The 19757-nt window shown below is 41.5% G+C and overlaps 1 protein-coding gene across 1 annotated transcript in view; it reads left to right on the top strand.

The window, feature by feature from the left end:
* The window catches only part of LOC128662206 (vesicle-associated membrane protein 5-like), a 41127-nt gene extending 21593 nt beyond the window's left edge, over positions 1 to 19534 (top strand). The window contains exon 3 of the mRNA XM_053716026.1: positions 18491 to 19534. Within this exon, the coding sequence (XP_053572001.1) occupies positions 18491 to 18682 (192 nt within the window). The 3' untranslated portion in view covers positions 18683 to 19534. The remainder of the gene's footprint in view (positions 1 to 18490) is intronic.
* The last annotated feature ends 223 nt before the right edge of the window (positions 19535 to 19757 follow it).

Raw genomic sequence — 19757 nt, 5'->3', positions numbered from 1 at the left:
GTAATCTGCTGTCGCTTTATAAATTGATGATGATAATAATAGTAGTGTCCATTACATGCAGTTATATGAAAACTGGTGTATATCGTCCCTTTAAGCACAACATTGCAGATCTGCCTAAAAAAAAGAAGTATTTTAAAAGCATTTAAACTGTAGTAACAGTAACAGTAAACACAGTAGATTTGCATAATCAACAAATGCAAGACAATGCAATAGCACTTGGTCTGAACTTCAAATGAGTAGTCAATCAGCCAATCACAAATGCATAAACACGCTTATTCTATGAATTCTTGCACATGCTCAGTAGGAGCTGGTGCCTCAGAAAGTGTAAATATAAAAGACTGTGCACATTTTGTTAATGGAAGTAAATTGGAAAGTTGTTTAAAATTGCATGCTCTATCTGAATTATGAAAGTTTAATTTTGACTTGCTATACAGTACACATTTCTCCACACTTTTATTACCTCCTTCAAGGCCTGTTGCCATATTAAAGGGGCAGTTAACACTTTGAAATTGTAATATAAAATGTTTAATTATGTGTAGTAAAAAAACAAACTTTGCTATGTACCTTAAAGTGATGGTAAATTCAAATAGTCTGACTATCATCATCGGTGCAACTATAAAAATAAGTAGGTGTTTTATTCATCAAAAATGTCAATACCACCTTATATTTATGTAAACTAAAGCAAACTGCTCTGATGGTAATGTGCGCTCCAGCAGCCCTGCCAGTCAGTGTTTGGTTTTTACTGATGTTGTCTCTGCTATCCAATCACATTCCTGCCATTCTGGCATGTTTGTAAGAAAAGAAAAAGTTCTTTAGCCAATGCGTTCGTGTGGGACAGCTCTACAACGGCGCTGTGCATAAAGCCGGAACAACAAGGGGGGCAGAGTGAACGGATGCCGCAATAAAAAAGTAAGAATCAAAGAATATAAAACGTTATCATTTTTTTCTTAAAGTAAGTGACTCGACTGTTTATCAGATTTATTTTCAAATCAAGCTTACCAGAATATATAAATTTAGTTAATTTACAACTTTTCATGTAATTGAAGAGTTTTAATTGTTTACAAGCCTAATCCTGATACATAAATGTCCCTAACTGGTCTCATAAAAGGTGATCAAATAAGATGCTGCAAAACAATTCCTGTTTTTGTCAACAAAATGACAATGGCTAGCCTTGTCTATCCAGTATCAAGTCTGGATTGACTCCTTCAAATATGACAAGTAGCGGGTAACGTTTGGCTGTTGAAAAACATCTGCAGCAAAACATTTTCAAACTCCTCTATAATATTTATTTATTGCAAGACAGTCAAGACAGACAGTGAGCTGTTGTTTACTGCTTACCAACCGGATCTGGCTCAATGCTGCTCTGTTGTTTAAAATTTCTTGTACATTAGGCTATTAGGTTCCCCTTTTTAGAATTGTATTGCAGTAATTAGTCTATATAACAGTAATCTTCAATTATTTCCTCTTTTTGCTTTTCCCAAAATAGTAGATTTGATATTTCTTCCCTGTAGTATTTGAACTATATAATGGCATTGTTTTTCATCTTATAGTACAGAATACATTGCAGACCTCTAAAGTTTTTGACCCATACTAAGTTCTCAACCAGCTATCTCTCTCCCTGTTTGCAACACACATGCACATTCTTGTCATATTCAAGTGGATCTGTGCTTATAACCACCAGGGCCGGCTCAAGAAATTGTGCTGCCTGGGTCCCAGAATGCAATGATGCCCCCCAGTAGTAACATTACTGATTAGCATATCAACCTACTAGCTGGCGCTTTCCTTACTAAGCCTACCTACCTGCATGCAACCAATGCTTATGCACAATTGTGCAATAAGTGGGAAGGAAGTTAGGGCAGAGGTGCACTTGTCCCACCTTTAATGTCACCCCTTACCGATTCTGTGTCTTTGTGCATAATGGTCTGGGTCAGACAGTGACTGACTAAGTCACTGAAGTGCTGCCCCTTGTCAAGTGCTGCCTGGGTCCCTTGGACCCACTTGGTCCCATGGTTGAGCCGGCCCTGATAACCACCCTGTAAGGAACAACCACAGTGACATGGCTGGACACCCTAGACAAATGCAATACCACCAATCTCGCTCACTCTGCGGTCTCGCATCAGCCCCAAAAGTAATGTTCCATAGAGTTCAATGCTGTCTAAATTTATTTTCCTTACAATCTAAAATGGTGCCGATTTCCTCTCCAAGATGGAATATTGAAGTAATTGTAGGAACCATGCACTGTAGACAGGAGGTGACCAGTGTTCCCTCTAAGGCCAGTTTTTTGTGAGCGGTCCAGCAGTTAAACAGTTACAAAGGGAACCATGCCTTGCAGTCTGCATTGTGCAGTGTTTGATAAGTGCTCTAATTAACTGTTTCACTGCTGGGCTGCTCACAAAACTGGCCTTAGAGGGAACACTGGAGGTGACCATAAAAATTTGCATTTGGGGGGGGGGGGGGGTGTAGTTTCTTAGTGTATTTTCTTTAAAGGGACATAAAACCTATTTTTTTTTTTTTCATGGTTCAAATAGAGCATACGATTTTTAAATAACTTTGTAATTTACTTATTTAACTCTCTCATCAAATGTTGTTGAAGGAGCAGCAATGCAATACTGGGAGCTAGTTAAACATATTGCATAAATAAATGACAAGTTATTATATACTGTCCCTTTTTATATGGCATTTTATATAGATGTGTAGTATATATCAGAAATTAAAGGGACAAGAACACCAAAATTAAACTTTAAAGAGACATTATACACTTGATTTTTCTTTGCATAAATGTTTTGTAAATTATCCATTTATATTGCCCATACAGGTTTTTTTTGTTGTTGTTTTTTTTAAATGTATATTTTTGCTTGTTTTTAAATAACATTGCTCTGATTGTCAGACTCCTAACCAAGCCCCAAAGTTTTAGGAGAATACAGAGGTATACCTACTCCAGCTTGCTCCTGTTTGTGTAAAGAGTATTTTCATATGCAGGGGGAGGGGGAGTGTTATTTTCCACTTAAAGTGAAGGTAAAGTTAACTACATATAACAATATAATAACACTTGTCACACAAATTGAATATGAGTTTCATTCATCACTTTTTGTAATTTTAATTAGACAGAAAGTTATTAACGTTTTTACTCACAACTTTTAGATAATAAAATTCAACCCGTAAATTATGTTTACTTTTTTCCTAGGGTCACGTTTTATTTGTATCCTATTGAAATGCTGGCCGTTAGGCGGCCGTCAAACAACGTCATCCGCCTCTCCTATGATATGCGCATGCGTTAGTTTGGTGCCGTTGTTCAGTGCGATATAAGCGCGCTCCTACTTTGCATCCAAAAATTGACGCCTGCGCACAAGACCTTTGCCAACTATCAGACCTTTGAAACGGAAACGCAGTGCCTTTTGGGGTTTGTAGTTCTCTTCCTGTTAGCGATCCTAGGTGAAAGCGGATGGGACCATTTAACAGCCCTGAGACAAGTGGCTGCGGATTTTTCAATGTGTTTGGTTATACGCCGGTGTTCTGGTACATCATGTAGGAGGACAGTAGTGCCACCAGGGTTACCGTAGGCCAGTAAGCATATGCGCATGCGCAGTTCGTTGGATCTCGTGAACGTGCCTTGTTGTGACGTATAGAGCGGGTGGGACCGCTCTATATGTCATTGTCAGTAAACAAGGAAATGGCTGTGGGGAGGAGTCAGGGACCAAACGGTAGGGAAAAATAAAACTTATTTATTATATATTTATTTAATTATTTGGGTAAAATAGTTAGCGACTGAGGTATTTATAACATGACTAACTCATTAGAGTGTACAAATATGTAAAACTTTACCTTCACTTTAAAGTAGGTGTTCTAGCTACGTTTTTTAACAGAGCTAAACTGGGAGCTTCTAAGTACGTTTTTAAACAGTTTTATACTGGATTTTTATCAGTATATGTGCATATTATTCTTTATAGTAGTGTCTATTACATGCAGTTATATGAAAATTGGTGTATACTGTCCCTTTAATGATTCAGATAGAGCATGGAATTAAAAAGCTAATATCAAATTTAATTTGTTCATTTTTTTATTTTTTGTTGAAGGGCATACTTGGGTAGGCTCAGGAGCATTTGTGTGTCATGAGCACTATATGGCAGCATGTAACATTGGTAGGGGTTATTACCCACATGGCTATTATTAAAACACTTGGGAGTGTTTCTTTAGGCCTCACAGCACCGGAGTAAGGTGGGAGGGGCCTAATTTTGCGCCTCAGATGCGCAGTTAATTTTGACTAGAAGTTCAGGCTGTTTCACATGGAGGGTCCTGCTGCAGTTTGAGGGCCTATAAGAAGCTTTTTCCCCACAAATCTGGTTCCTAAGGGCAGGTAGGGCCACAGCAGAGCTGTGGCAAGGTGCTGTAGCTTTTTTAACCGGTTTGTTGGCTTACTGTTGATCCGGTTTGGGCATTAAGGGGTTAATCGATTTTTTTTTTTTTTTGCTAGTGGTGCAATCTTACTAATGCTTTAGGTACATACTGTGAAAATTTCGAAAAGTTTGCTGCATTTTTCACTGTTTTGCAAAATTGTGTGCCTTTTTTATCTCTTAAAGGCACAGTAACGTTTTTTTTTTTCAAAGTGTATTTTTATTTGATTAAAGTGTTTTCCAAGCCTGTTTGTGTTACTACTAGTCTGTTAAACATGTCTGACACCAAGGAAAATCCTTGTTCAATGTGTTTAGAAGCCATGGTGGAACTCCCTCTCAGAATGTGTCCCACTTGTACTGATATGTCTATACACTTTAAAGAACATATTGTTGCACTTAAAAATGTGGCCCAAGATGATTCTCAGACGGAAGGTAACGAGGTTAGCCCGTCAACCTCTCCCCAAGTGTCACAACCAGTTACGCCCGCTCAAGCGACGCCTAGCACCTCTAGTGCGTCTAACTCTTTTACCTTGCAAGATTTGGCGGCAGTTATGAATAATACCCTCTCTGTGTTTTTATCTAAACTGCCCGTGTTACCTGCAAAGCGTGATAGCTCTGTTTTAAGAACAGATTCTGAGCATTCTGACGCTTTAGTAGCCGTATCCGATATACCCTCACAGCGTTCTGAAGTGGGGGCGAGGGATTTGCTGTCTGAGGGAGAAATTTCCGATTCGGGAAAGGTTGCTCCTCAGACAGATTCAGATACGTTGGCTTTTAAATTTAAACTAGAACACCTCCGATTATTGCTCAGGGAGGTATTAGTTACTCTGGATGACTGCGACCCTATGGTGGTTCCAGAGAAATTGTGTAAAATGGACAAGTACCTAGAAGTTCCTGTTTACACTGATGTGTTTCCGGTCCCTAAGAGGATTGCGGATATCGTTAGTAGGGAGTGGGATAGACCAGGTATTCCCTTTGTTCCCCCTTCTGTTTTTAAGAAAATGTTCCCCATATCTGACCCCATGCGGGACTCGTGGCAGACGGTCCCTAAGGTGGAGGGGGCTGTTTCTTCACTTGCTAAGCGCACAACCATACCAATTGAAGACAGTTGTGCTTTTAAAGACCCTATGGATAAAAAATTAGAGGGTTTACTTAAGAAAATTTTTATTCAACAAGGTTTTCTTCTCCAACCTATTGCGTGCATTGTTCCTGTAACTACTGCAGCTGCTTTCTGGTTCGAGGCGCTGGAAGATGCGCTCCAGACGGAGACCTCATATGAGGACATTATGGACAGAATTAAGGCTCTTAAGCTGGCTAATTCTTTTATCACAGATGCCGCTTTCCAACTAGCTAAGTTAGCGGCAAAGAATTCAGGTTTCGCCATTTTGGCGCAGGGCGCTATGGCTAAAGTCCTGGTCGGCCGATGTGTCGTCAAAATCCAAACATCCCTTTCAAAGGAAAGACCCTTTTCGGGCCTGAATTGAAAGAGATTATTTTAGAAATCACTGGGGGAAAAGGCCATGCTCTCCCCCAGGACAAGTCCTTTAAGACAAAGAACAAACAAAATAATTTTCGTTCCTTTAGGAATTTCAGGAGCGGTCTCGTTTCATCCTCCCCTGCTGCAAAGCAAGAGGGTAACACTTCACAACCCAGGGTAGCCTGGAAACCTTACCAGGGCTGGAACAAGGGTAAACAGACCAAGAAGCCTGCAGCTGCCTCCAAGACAGCATGAAGGGGTAGCCCCCGATCCGGGACCGGATCTAGTAGGGGGCAGACTCTCTCTCTTCGCTCAGGCCTAGGCAAGAGACGTACACGATCCTTGGGCCTTAGAGATTGTATCCCCGGGATATCTTCTAGAATTCAAGGACTCCCCTCCAAGGGGAAGGTTCCACATTTCTCGTCTGTCTACAGACCAGACAAAGAAAGAGGCGTTCTTACGCTGTGTAGAAGACCTACATACAATGGGAGTGATCCACCCAGTTCCAATTGCGGAACAAGGGCTGGGGTTTTACTCAAACCTGTTTGTGGTTCCCAAAAAAGAAGGAACTTTCAGACCAATCCTGGATCTCAAAATTCTAAACAAATTCCTCAGTCCCATCATTCAAGATGGAGACCATTCGGACAATCTTACCAATGATCCAGGAGGGTCAATATATGACTACCGTGGATCTAAAGGATGCGTATCTGCACATTCCTATCCACAAAGATCATCACCAGTTTCTCAGGTTCGCCTTTCTGGACAAGCATCAGTTTGTGGCTCTTCCTTTCGGGTTGGCCACTGCTCCCAGAATTTTCACAAAGGTGCTAGGGTCCCTCCTGGCGGTTCTAAGACCGCGGGGCATAGCAGTGGCGCCTTATCTAGACGACATCTTAATTCAGGCGTCAACTTTCCAAAGAGCCAAGTCTCACACGGAAATTGTATTGGCCTTTCTGAGATCTCACGGGTGGAAGGTGAACATCAAAAAGAGTTCTCTCTCCCCCCTCACAAGAGTTTCCTTCCTAGGAACTCTATTAGACTCGGTAGAAATGAAAATATTTCTGACGGAGGTCAGAAAGTTAAAACTCTTAACCACTTGCCGAGCTCTTCATTCCATTCCTCGGCCATCTGTAGCTCAGTGCATGGAGACAATCGGACTAATGGTAGCGGCAATGGACATAGTCCCTTTTGCTCGGATACACCCCAGACCACTGCAACTATGCATGCTCAAACAGTGGAATGGGGATTATGCAGATTTGTCTTCTCAAATTCAGTTGGACCAGGAGACCAGAGATTCTCTTCTCTGGTGGTTGTCTCAGGATCACCTGTCTCAGGGAATATGTTTCCGCCGACCAGAGTGGATTATTGTAACGACCGACGCCAGTCTGTTAGGCGCGGTCTGGGACTCCCTGAAAGCTCAGGGCTTATGGTCTCGGGAAGAAGCTCTTCTTCCGATAAACATTCTGGAACTGAGGGCGATATTAAACGCGCTTCAGGCATGGCCTCAGCTAGCTGCGGCCAGATTCATAAGATTTCAGTCGGACAACATCACGACTGTAGCTTACGTCAACCATCAAGGGGGAACAAGGAGTTCCCTAGCAATGATGGAAGTAACCAAAATAATCAGGTGGGCGGAGGATCACTCTTGCCATCTCTCAGCAATTCACATCCCAGGAGTAGACAACTGGGAGGCGGATTTTCTCTAAGTCGTCAAACTTTTCACCCGGGGGAGGGGGAACTCCACCCGGAGGTATTTGCCCAGCTGTCTCAGCTATGGGGCACTCCAGAGTTGGATCTGATGGCATCCCGTCAGAACACCAAGCTTCCTCTTTACAGGTCCAGGTCCCGGGATCCCCAGGCGGTGCTGATAGATGCTCTAGCAGCGCCTTGGTCCTTCAATCTGGCCTATGTTTTTCCACCGTTTCCTCTCCTTCCTCGTCTGGTTGCCAGAATCAAGCAGGAGAGGGCGTCCGTGATTCTAATAGCGCCTGCGTGGCCATGCAGGACCTGGTATGCAGACCTAGTGGACATGTCATCCGTTTCACCATGGACTCTGCCAATGAGGCAGGACCTTCTACCAAAAGGTCCTTTCAAACATCCAAATCTAATTTCTCTGCGTCTGACTGCTTGGAGATTGAACGCCTAATTCTATCAAAGCGTGGTTTTGGTTATTGATACCCTGATTCAGGCTAGAAAGCCTGTCACCAGGAAAATCTACCATAAGATTTGGCGAAAATATCTTTGTTGGTGCGAATCCAAGGGTTACTCATGGAGTAAGATTAGGATTCCCAGGATATTGTCCTTTCTCCAAGATGGATTGGAGAAAGGATTGTCAGCTAGTTCCTTAAAAGGACAGATATCTGTTTTTTCTATTCTTTTACACAAACGTCTGGCAGAGGTACCAGACGTTCAAGCGTTTAGTCAGGCTTTAGTCAGAATCAAGCCTGTTTATAGACCTGTGGCTCCGCCATGGAGTCTGAATTTAGTTCTTTCAGTTCTGCAAGGGCTTCCGTTTGAACCTTTACATTCCATAGATATTAAGCTTTTATCTTGGAAAGTTTTGTTTTTGGTAGCTATCTCTTCTGCTCGAAGAGTTTCTGAGTTATCTGCTTTACAGTGTGATTCACCTTACTTGGTTTTCCATGCAGATAAGGTAGTTTTGCGTACCAAACCCGGTTTTCTTCCTAAGGTTGTGTCTAATAAGAATATTAACCAGGAAATTGTTGTTCCTTCTCTTTGTCCTAATCCTTCTTCGAAGAAGGAACGTCTGTTACACAATCTTGATGTGGTTCATGCTTTAAAGTTCTATTTACAAGCAACTAAGGATTTCAGACAAACAACTTCATTGTTTGTTTTCTATTCTGGTAAGAGGAGAGGTCAGAAGGCGACTGCTACTTCTCTTTGATTTTGGCTGAAAAGCATCATCCGTTTGGCCTATGAGACTGCTGGCCAGCAGCCTCCCGAAACAATTACTGCTCATTCTACCAGAGCAGTGGCTTCCACATGGGCTTTTAAAAATGAGGCTTCTGTTGAACAGATTTGTAAGGCAGTGACTTGGTCTTCGCTGCATACTTTTTCCAAATTTTACAAATTCAATACTTTTGCTTCTTCGGAGGCTATTTTTGGGAGAAAGGTTTTACAAGCAGTGGTGCCTTCCGTTTAAGGTACCTGCCTTGTTCCCTCCCTTCATCCGTGTCCTAAAGCTTTGGTATTGGTATCCCACAAGTAAAGGATGAACCCGTGGACTGGATAAACCTTACAAGAGAAAACAGAATTTATGCTTACCTGATAAATTTCTTTCTCTTGTGGTGTATCCAGTCCACGGCCCGCCCTGGCTATTAGGTAAATTTTTTATTTAAACTACAGTCACCACTGCACCCTATGGTTTCTCCTTTTTCTTCCTAACCTTCGGTCTAATGACTGGGGGGTGGAGCTAGAGGGGGAGCTATATGGACAGCTCTGCTGTGTGCTCTCTTTGCCACTTCCTGTTGGGAAGGATTATATCCCACAAGTAAAGGATGAACCCGGGGACTGGATACACCACAAGAGAGAAATTTATCAGGTAAGAATAAATTCTGTTTTTATATATGTAATCTGTTGGCAAAGGAACACTCAGATCAAAATTAAACTTTCATGATTCAGATAGAGCATGTAATTTTTAAACAACTTTTAAATTTACTTCCATTAACAAAAAGTGCACAGTCTTTTTCTTTCCTATGGCATGGAGAGTCCACAATGTCATTCCAATTACTAGTGGGATATTCAACTCCTGGCCAGCAGGAGGAGGCAAAGAGCACCCCAGCAAAGCTGTTAAGTGTAACTTCCCTTACCAATTATCCCCAGTCATTCTCTTTGCGTCTGTCAATGGAGGATGTGCGAAGACGGTGTCTGAAAATATTTAATCCTTTTATGGGTACTTTTCCCTGCAAGCAAGGATCGGGGTCTAGCTGTGTCCACATCAATCTCTTTAGTAAGAGTAGTGATGGTTTTTAGCAGTTAGAAGGCGGCAAGGTTGTCTTTGCTTTACTTCTAACACTTTTGCTACCCCTTTGCAGAAAGCCAGGGTTGGTTACTCTGTTCTTTCTTTTACTACAGGTCACTGACAGTGAGTGGAGTACCAGTCACACCATAGTAGCTGTTATCTGCCCTGCAGCTGAATCCACAGGTAAGTGCTTTTGCCTTCTAGGTATTGAAGGACAGCACTTTTGAGGTTAACCCTCAAGTGGATATATTTGGGACTCAGTTTATCCTTCTATGGTTAAGGGTACTTTCAGGGGCAACTTTATTGGCAACAGGGTCAATATGTTTAAAGGCAGACTACAGGCACTTTATAAATGAGAAGAGACTTAAGGGTTAATGCAGATTACTTGCTTTTCCCCGTTTTTCACTTTCGTGCACTTATTATCTGTGGCGCAGTTCTTTTTTGGCTGCTCATGTGACCGCCACATTTCTGCTGGAGTGGAGCAGCGTGAGTTTAGAAGTGCCGCTTTTACTGTCTTTTGCTGATCAACTTTTTCTCTTGGAGGATAGGATCTCTGTTGACGACTATCGCTCCTCTTACTAGTGGGATCTTACTCCGGTTACGGTAGGAGCCGCATGGAGACATTTTTTCCTGAGGTTGCACTTAGAGGTTTTTAAATAAATATTTTTACACAAAGTCTAATTACTTCACTTGTGTTAGCCTCTGTGTTAAAGGTTTCACATATTGATTATTGTTTGGGCTCAATTTAATAAGAATTTTGCTCATATATTTTTTCCTCATTTCAATAGGATTTAGTTGGAACTAATTACGGTAGCTATGGAATCAGAACAGGATCTGTCCATCTCTATGGATAAATGTTTATTATGTTTAGAGGCTCAAATTGTTTTACCTATGCAATTTTGTTCCTCATGCTTAGTTAAGACTTTAAAATTAAAAAACAAATTACTCCCCTCTGAGCCATGTGTCTCACAGGATACTGCTGTGCTTGACATGCCTCAGCTTTCTCCTCAAACGTCCCAAGCTTTAATTGTTTCTAATTCTGTGCCTTGTGTTTCTTCTCATCCTCCTGGGGGTGTTTATTTACCAGGGGATTTTGGTGCACAGATAACTTCTGCAGTTTCTGTGGCTTTGTCTGCTTTCCCTAATTCAGGTAAGCGTAAGAGAAAATCTAAATATTTGTCTGCTAGTAAGGTTCCTGACCCATCTAAATCTGCATTGGTCAACCTGTCTCAAATGTCTGATAAGGAGAATACTTTAGTAGCTTCTGAAGGTGAGATCTCAGCCTCTGACACTATGGGGGAAAAAATCTTCTGAATCTGAAGAAGTTAATTTCCGATTTAAGCTTGAACATCTCCGGTTGCTTCTGAAGGAGGTTCTACCTAGCTTGGATGACTCTGAACCTTCGGTTGCAGTCAACCCCAAGAAGTCCTCTAAACTTAATAGAGTTTATGATTCTCCAACGTCTGAGGATGTTTTTCCTGTTCCAGACAAGATGTCTGAAATTATAACTCAGGAATGGGATAAGCCAGGGGTTCCTTTTTCTGTTTCTCCTGTTTTTAAAAAGATGTTCCCTATTGCTGACTCCATTTGGGACTCATAGTGCACTGTGCCTAAAGTAGAGGGAGCTATCTCTACTCTAGCTAAAAGAACTACCATTCCTATAGAGGATAGTTGTTCTTTTAAGGATCCAATGGATAAAGAAGCTAGAGGCTTACTTAAAAAAGATGTACATCCATCAAGGATTACAGTGGCAACCTGTGGCAAGTATTGCCACAGTTGCAGGAGCATCATCTTATTGGTGCGATGCCCTGTCTTATCTGATATCAGAAGAGACTAAGGTAGAGGATATCCAAGATAGGATCAAAGCTCTTAAACTGGCCAATACCTTTATCTGCGATGCCAACATGCAGGTAATTAGACTGGGAGCTAAGATGTCTAGCTTCACTGTTCTAGCTGACTGACTTGAAATCCAACATGAAGGGTCCGCCCCCGATCCGGGTTTGGATCCGGTGGGGTGCAGGCTTTTTTTTTTTTTTTTTTTTTTTGATAGGCTTGGATACGCAATGTTCCAGATCCATGGGCTTTGGACATAGTATCACAGGGTTACAAAATAGGATTCAAGTCATGCCCTCCAAGGGGCAGATTTCTCCTGTCAAGACTATCCTCAAACCAGGTAAAGAGGAAGGCCTTCTTAAATTGCATAGAGAACCTATCATCCCTGGGAGTTATTGTACCAGTCCTTCTAGAGGAACATGTTCTAGCATTCTATTCAAATTTGTTTGTGGTTCCCAAAAAGGAGGGAACTTTCCGTCCCATCCTAGATCTAAAGTGTCTCAACAAATTCCTCAGGGTTCCGTCTTTCATGATACACATTCCCATTCACGAGTTTCTGAGGTTTGCCTTTCAGGACAAGCATTTCCAGTTTATTGCCCTTCCGTTTGCTCTTGCCACAGCTCCCAGAATATTCACAAAGGTTCTGGGAGCTCTATTGGCAGTGATCAGATCCCAGGGAATTGCTGCGGCATCTAATCTAGTCAACATCTTGCGTCATCTTTTCAACTAGCAAAATCTCATACAGAGATGTTGTCTTTTCTACGTTCCCACAGGTGGAAAGTCAATCTGGAAAAGAGCTCTCTAGTTCCAACTACAAGTGTGTGTTTCCTAGGGACAATGATAGATTCCCTATCCATGAAGATTTTCCTGACTGACATCAGAAAATCCAAACTTCTGGATTCTTGCCTTTCTCTCCAGTCTGCTATTCATTTATCAGTGGCTCAATGCATGGAGGTGATTGGTCTGATGGTGGCTTCCATGGACATCATTCCTTTTGCTCAGTTCCATCTATGACCGCTGCAGCTTTGCATGCTCAGTCAATGGAACGGCGACCATTCAGATTTTTTGCTGAGGATAAATGTGGACCCCCTAAATTGATACTCTCTCTCTCTCTCTCTCTCTCTCTCTCTCTCGTTGTGGATTTCACAGGAACATCTGTCTCTGGGCACTTGCTTCCTGATACCTTCCTGGGTAATTGTGACTACGGACGCTAGCCTGTTAGGCTGGGGAGCTGTTTGGGGATCTCTGAAAGCCCAGGGCCTGTGGTCTCGGGAAGTCTTCTCTTCCCATAAACATCTTGGAGTTGAGAGCAATCTTCAATGCCTTGACAGCTTGACCTCAATTATATTTAGTCCGGTTTATCAGTGTCAGGGTGCCAGGAATCAGACTGAGACGAGAACTGCAAAAATAATCACACCTTTATTAATAGCAAAAAATAATAAAAAGTCCACAAGTTAAATAACAAGCCAGGAATCAAAACCAGAGCTGGTAGTCAGACGAGCCGAGCCAGGAGCCAAAGCAAATAGTCAGACGAGACGGAATCAGGAACAAGGAAAACAGCAGAGTCAGGAACAAGACAGGGATCAGGAACCAGGAAGGATGTCAGGCAGCCAGGTAATACACAGGAACTCTCACAAACAGGTCTGAGACAACGCAAAGGCAAAGCATACTGAACAGAGGCCCTTTAAATAATGTGATGACATCACAATTCTGAGACTGCATCCTGTCTCACTTGGATGATGCACACCAGTCTGGCCATAAAAGGATGTGCAGGAATTGAGCAGCATCCCCCACAATGCACCATAGTCAGGAAGAGAGGTGAGTAAAATGGCTGCCAGCAGCACATGGCAAACACAACAGGGAAAAAACCCTGACAATCAGATTCCAGTTGTAAGCCACTGAAGTGATGTTGTCCATCAACCATCAGGGAGGAACTCGGAGTTCCTTGGCCATGAAGGAGGTGACTCGCATTTTGGAGTGGGTGGAAGCTCACAATTTTCTCCTATCTGCATCCGCATTCCAGGAGTGGACAATTGGGAGGCGGTTTTTCTGAGCAGATAGACTTTTCATCCTGGGGAGTGGGCTCTCCATCCGGAAGTGTTCTCCAGGATAACCCTCAGGTGGGGGGTTCCGGAGTTGGAGCTGATGACGTCTCGTCAGAACTCCAAGCTTCCAAGGTACAAGGTTCAAGGTCAAGAGATCCTCAGTCTGCCCTGATAAATGCTCTGGCGGTTCCTTGGGATTTCGGTCTAGCATACCTGTTTCCTTTGTTTGCTCTCCTTCCACGAGTCATTGCTTGTATCAAGCAGGAGAGAGCATCCGTGATTCTAATAGCTCCTGTCTGGCCTCGCAAAATCTAGTTTGCGGATCTGGTGAAGATGTCATCTCTTCCACCCTGGAAGTTACCTCTGAGGAAGGACCTTCTAGTTCAGGGTCCATTCCTTCATCCAAATCTGGATTCTCTGAAGATGACAGCTTGGAGATTAAATGCCTAGTCTTATCTAGACGTGGTTTTTCTGAGGTGGTCATTGACACTATGCTTCAGGCTCGTAAACCTGTTACTCGCAGGATTTACCATAAGGTTTGGCGTTAATACCTTTTTTGATGCAAAGCTAAAGGTTTATTTTAGAGTCGGGTAAGGATTCCCCGAATTGTATCCTTTATTTAGGATGGCCTGGAGAAAGGTTTGTCAGTCAGTACTCTGAAGGGTCAGATTTCTGCACTGTATTCTTTTGCACAAACGTCTGGCAGATTTACCAGATGTTCAAGCTTTTGTTCAGGCCCTGGTCAGAATCAGGCCTTTGTTTAAACCTGTTGCTCCTCTTTGGAGCCTTAACCTAATTGTTAAAGTTTTGCAGCAGGCTCCGTTTAAGCCGATGCATGTTGTTGATATAAAGTTGTTATCTTGGAAGGTATTGCTATTTCTTCCGCTCGCAGAGTTTCTGAGTTTTCAGCTCTGCGGTGTAATTCCCCGTACCTTATCTTTCATGCAGATAAGGCGGTCCTTTGTCCTAAATTGGGGTTTCTACCTAAGGTGGTGTCGGATCGAAACATTAATCAGGAAATTGTTGTTCCTTCTTTTTTACCTATTCCTGGATGTTGTGCATGCTCTAAAATTTTACTTACAAGCTACTAAAGATTTTCAGCAATCTTCCGCCCTGTTTGTTGTTTTCTCTTAAAAGCTTATGGGTCAGAAGGCCACTTCTACTACTCTTTTTCCTCTGGTTAAGAACTATGATTCTTTTTGCTTATGAGACCGCTGGACAGCAGCCTCCTGAGAGAATTACGGCCCATTCCACTAGGGCTGTCTCCTCTTCTTGGGCTTTCAAAAATGAAGCTTCTGTGGAATAGATTTGCAAGGTGGCAACATGGTCCTCTTTGCATGCTTTTTCCAAATTCTACAAATTTTTCTTTTGCCTCGGCTGAGGCCTCTTTTGGGAGAAAGGTTCTTCAAGCAGTGGTGCCTTCTGTTTAGGTCCTCCTGCCTTGTTCTCCCTCCCTGTTCATTCTGTGTCCTCTAGCTTGGGTATTAGTTCCCACTAGTAATTGGAATGGCATGGACTCACCATGCCATAGGAAAGAAAACAAAATGTATGCTTACCTGATTTCTTTCTTTCTGGGCATGGAGAGTCCACGACCCCACCCTCTATTTTAATTATAATTTGGAGTTTTTTTTTGAGTAAACCTCAGGCACCTTTACACCCTTGTGTTTTTTTCTTTGGCTGAATGACTGGGGGTTATGTGTAAGGGAAGTGACACTTAACAGCTTTGCTGGGGTGCTCTTTGCCTCCTCCTGCTGGCCAGGAGTTGAATATCCCACTAGTAATTGGAATGCCGTTGTGTATTCTCCATGTCCAAAAAGAAAGAAATTTATTAGGTAAGCATATTTGTTATTTTTTATATTTACACATTTTGAGTCACCAGCTCCAGCTGAGCATGTGCAAGACTTCACAGAATATACGTATATGCATTTGTGATTGGCTGATGGCTGTCACATTAAACAGGAGGTGTGGAAATATACACAACTTTAAAATTTGTCAGAAAAAAATATGCTACTCATTTGAAGTTCAGACTATTGCATTCTCTTGTTATCATGCATTTGTTAATTATGTAAATCTACTGTATTTACTGCTCCTGTCTGTATTCAGATTTTATAAAAGAATTTCCTTCCCTTAAAGGAAAAATGTTATCATGTTTACATTAAAGATACATTAAAACCAAAATGCATCTTTCATGACACAGAGTGTAACCCCCCCCAACAAAAAAACCCAACAAACCCCAGTTTACTTCTATTATCAAATTTCTTTATTCTCTAGGTATCCTTTGTTGATATGCGGGTAGGTAGGCTTAGGAACGTGCATGTGTCTGGATAACTATATGCTGCCATTTAGTGCTCAAACAAATCATTGCAAAACTGTTGCCATATAGTGGTTCGGACAAGAACATGCTCCTGAGCCTACCTATATATGCTTTTGCAACAAAGTATACCAACCAATTACCCCAAATGGTCAATAATTAGTGAACATTAAAATATGTACATAATGAAACAGAAAACAATTATAAGAAAGAAAAACAGAGATTATCAGCTACTTTGTAATTGCTTGACATTGTGTTGTCTTTAGTTCTCAGGTGTGTTTTTTATCAATGCTTCCATTCAGATGCATACAGTGGGGAAAAAAAGTATTTAGTCAGCCACCAATTGTGCAAGTTCTCCCACTTAAGAAGATGAGAGAGGCCTGTAATTTTCATCATAGGTATACCTCAACTATGAGAGACAAAATGTGGAAACAAATCCAGACAATCACATTGTCTGATTTGGAAAGAATTTATTTGCAAATTATGGTGGAAAATAAGTATTTGGTCACCTACAAACAAGCAAGATTTCTGGCTCTCACATACCTGTATCTTCTTCTTTAAGAGGCTCCTCTGTCCTCCACTCATTACCTGTATTAATGGCACCTGTTTGAACTTGTTGTCAGTATAAAAGACACATGTCCACAACCTCAAACAGTCACACTCCAAACTCCACTATGGTGAAGACCAAAGAGCTGTCGAAAGGACACCAGAAACAAAATTGTAGACCTGCACCAGGCTGGGAAGACTGAATCTGCAATAGGCAAGCAGCTTGGTGTGAAGAAATCAACTGTGGGAGCAATAATTAGAAAATGGAAGACATACAAGACCACTGATAATCTCCCTCGATCTGGGGCTCCACGCAAGAACTCACCCCGTGGGGTCAAAATGATCACAAGAACGGTGAGCAAACATCCCAGAACCACATGGGGGGACCTAGTGAATGACCTGCATAGAGCTGGGACCAACGTAACAAAGGCTACCATCAGTAACACACTACGCCGCCAGGGACTCAGATCCTGCAGTGCCAAACGTGTCCCCCTGCTTAAGCCAGTACATGTCCGGGCCTGTCTGAAGTATGCTAGATAGCATTTGGATGATCCAGAAGCGGTTTGGGAGAATGTCATATGGTCAGATGAAACCAAAGTAGAACTGTTTGGTAGAAACACAATTTGTCGTGTTTGGAGGAGAGAGAACACCATACGTACTGTGAAGCATGGGGGTGGAAACATCATGCTTTGGGGCTGTTTCTCTGCAAAGGGAACAGGACGACTGATCCGTGTACATGAAAGAATGAATGGGGCCATGTATCGTGAGATTTTGAGTGCAAACCTCCTTCCATCAGCAAGGGCATTGAAGATGAAACATGGCTGGATCTTTCAGCATGACAATGATCCCAAACTCACCGCCCGGGCAACGAAGGAGTGGCTTGGTAAGAAGCATTTCAAGGTCCTGGAGTGGCCTAGCCAGTCTCCAGATCTCAACCCCATAGAAAACCTTTGGAGGGAGTTGAAAGTCCGTTTTGCCCAGCGACAGCCCCAAAACATCACTGCTCTACTGTAGAGGAGATCTGCATGCAGGAATGGGCCAACATACCAGCAACAGTGTGTGACAACCTTGTGAAGACTTACAGAAAATGTTTGACCTCTTTCATTGCCAACAAAGGATATATAACAAAGTATTGAGATGAACTTTTGATATTGACCAAATACTTATTTTCCACCATAATTTGCAAATAAATTCTTTCCAAATCAGACAATGTGATTATCTGGATTTGTTTCCACATTTTGTCTCTCATAGTTGAGGTATACCAATGATGAAAATTACAGGCCTCTCATCTTCTTAAGTGGGAGAACTTGCACAATTAGTGGCTGACTAAATACTTTTTTTCCCCACTGTAGATAAAAAATGGCAAAATAATGGAAATAATTTGGAACTAAATATATAATAAGGTAAGCAGAATATAATCAAGGTAATGGGGGAACAAATACTTGTGGATGTTTGCACAGTATATTTATTTATTTGTATTTAGAATCAGTCTCTGCTTGAAGCAGGCTAGGATTAAGGCAGACGCCGAAACTGGTCAGCCTTTTTGTTTTCTGTTTTTCAATTGTTTCTTTTTCACTCTTACCCTGGGGGTTAATTAACCCTTTTGTAAATCAATAAAGTTTAGCTTTTTAACTCGCTTTTTGGTGCTCCTGATAACTTTCTTTACTGGACATTTGTAAGCAGAATATAGCTAATAAGGTGAATGTAAAAAAAAAAAAGGATCTAATGTCCCTTTAAAAGGAAGAGACTCATATAAAGTGAAAATTTGTATTTAGTTAAATGTTACAAGTTTTGCTAATTTCAGTTTAAACACTTAGACACTGGCTGAAGAAGCTTTTATAAGAAGCCTATATTTGTTTCATTTGCTGACCGTTATTATTATGAGTGTTTTTTTGTTTTATTCAGGCCACCTCTTTTCAGAAGACTGCCCGAACTGTGGAACGTCACACGCGATGGGAGAAATGGCGCTGGTATATTATTGCAGGATCGATTGTTACAGCAGTAATAGTGATTCTGATCACCATACTGGCTGTTCAGCTGGGAGGTGGGAGTAGCAGCCCTGCAGAAGAGCGAGCGGCATCCGAAGACCCAAACTGATCCCTATTCTTATCATACTCGTCGCCCATCATGGGAATAATTGGATGTTGAAATTTGTACTCGGCAATCCTGGCGTTTTTTATATTAGAGTATCTGTCAGTGCCGGGGACATGTGAAGGTTAAAGAACACAGCTCATTGTATACAGTCCTGCAGAGCATTGCAGTACTTTTCATTACATTGCAGCCATGCAGAACATTCTGCCATCATCTATAGAGATCTGCTGCTCTAAGGCATTCATATTGTACAGATCTGTGGAACACTGCTACACCCCCCCCCACACACACACACATTGCCCTTTGGAGTTGCAAATTGTAATCGGTGCAATGGTAGCTCTATTAAGCATCGCTTATTTGTAAAACATTGGAAATTTATGGAAACGTGATGGCAAATGCAAATATTACAATGTATTAAAGACTTAATGTACATAAAAAATTGTAGAAAAAAACCTTTGCTTTATTCGTATTTCTAGGTGTTTAAATATGTTACAACACAGACAGAATGTAGAGGGTTTTTTAATTTATCCCATAAGTTTGGAAAAAGGTCACCAAGCTGTGTTTAAAGGCCTGTTGTAAATTCCTCAGTTCTATACTAGAACTACTCTTGTCTACTCAGCAAATCCTTAGCAAGTACCCCTGTAGGCATTCATTTGTTTTCTATGTACCCCAACTGTAACATAAATATTACTGATCTTTTAAATGAGCAAAAATAGAAACCATGTGTATCACTTGATTTCACAAGCTTGTGTCAGATATGTTAAGTAAATATATAGGAATCTGATATTTGTTTTATGTTTTTCGGAATGCAATATTTGTTAATATTACCACAGAGAATAATAAACACATAAATACAGATATATAGCCCATTTATGTTAATAATTAGATACAATTACTTCTTACATTAAAACAGAGGGAAATAAACTATTTCTGCATGATGAGGAAAGTAATATTTATGGTACCATCTTTCTATGTTAATAAGCATTTCATGCACAGTTGTATCTGTCTTGATTTACTGTGGCATACTTCAGTGTGATGCACTTTACCTGTTTTACAGTGGCACATTTATCTGACACTTGTC

The sequence above is a fragment of the Bombina bombina genome, chromosome 6 (genome assembly GCF_027579735.1).
Source record: "Bombina bombina isolate aBomBom1 chromosome 6, aBomBom1.pri, whole genome shotgun sequence".
NCBI classification, from domain to species: domain Eukaryota; kingdom Metazoa; phylum Chordata; class Amphibia; order Anura; family Bombinatoridae; genus Bombina; species Bombina bombina.
The sequence above is the reverse complement of the archived record's forward strand: the minus strand, read 5'-3'. Positions and strand labels throughout refer to the sequence as shown.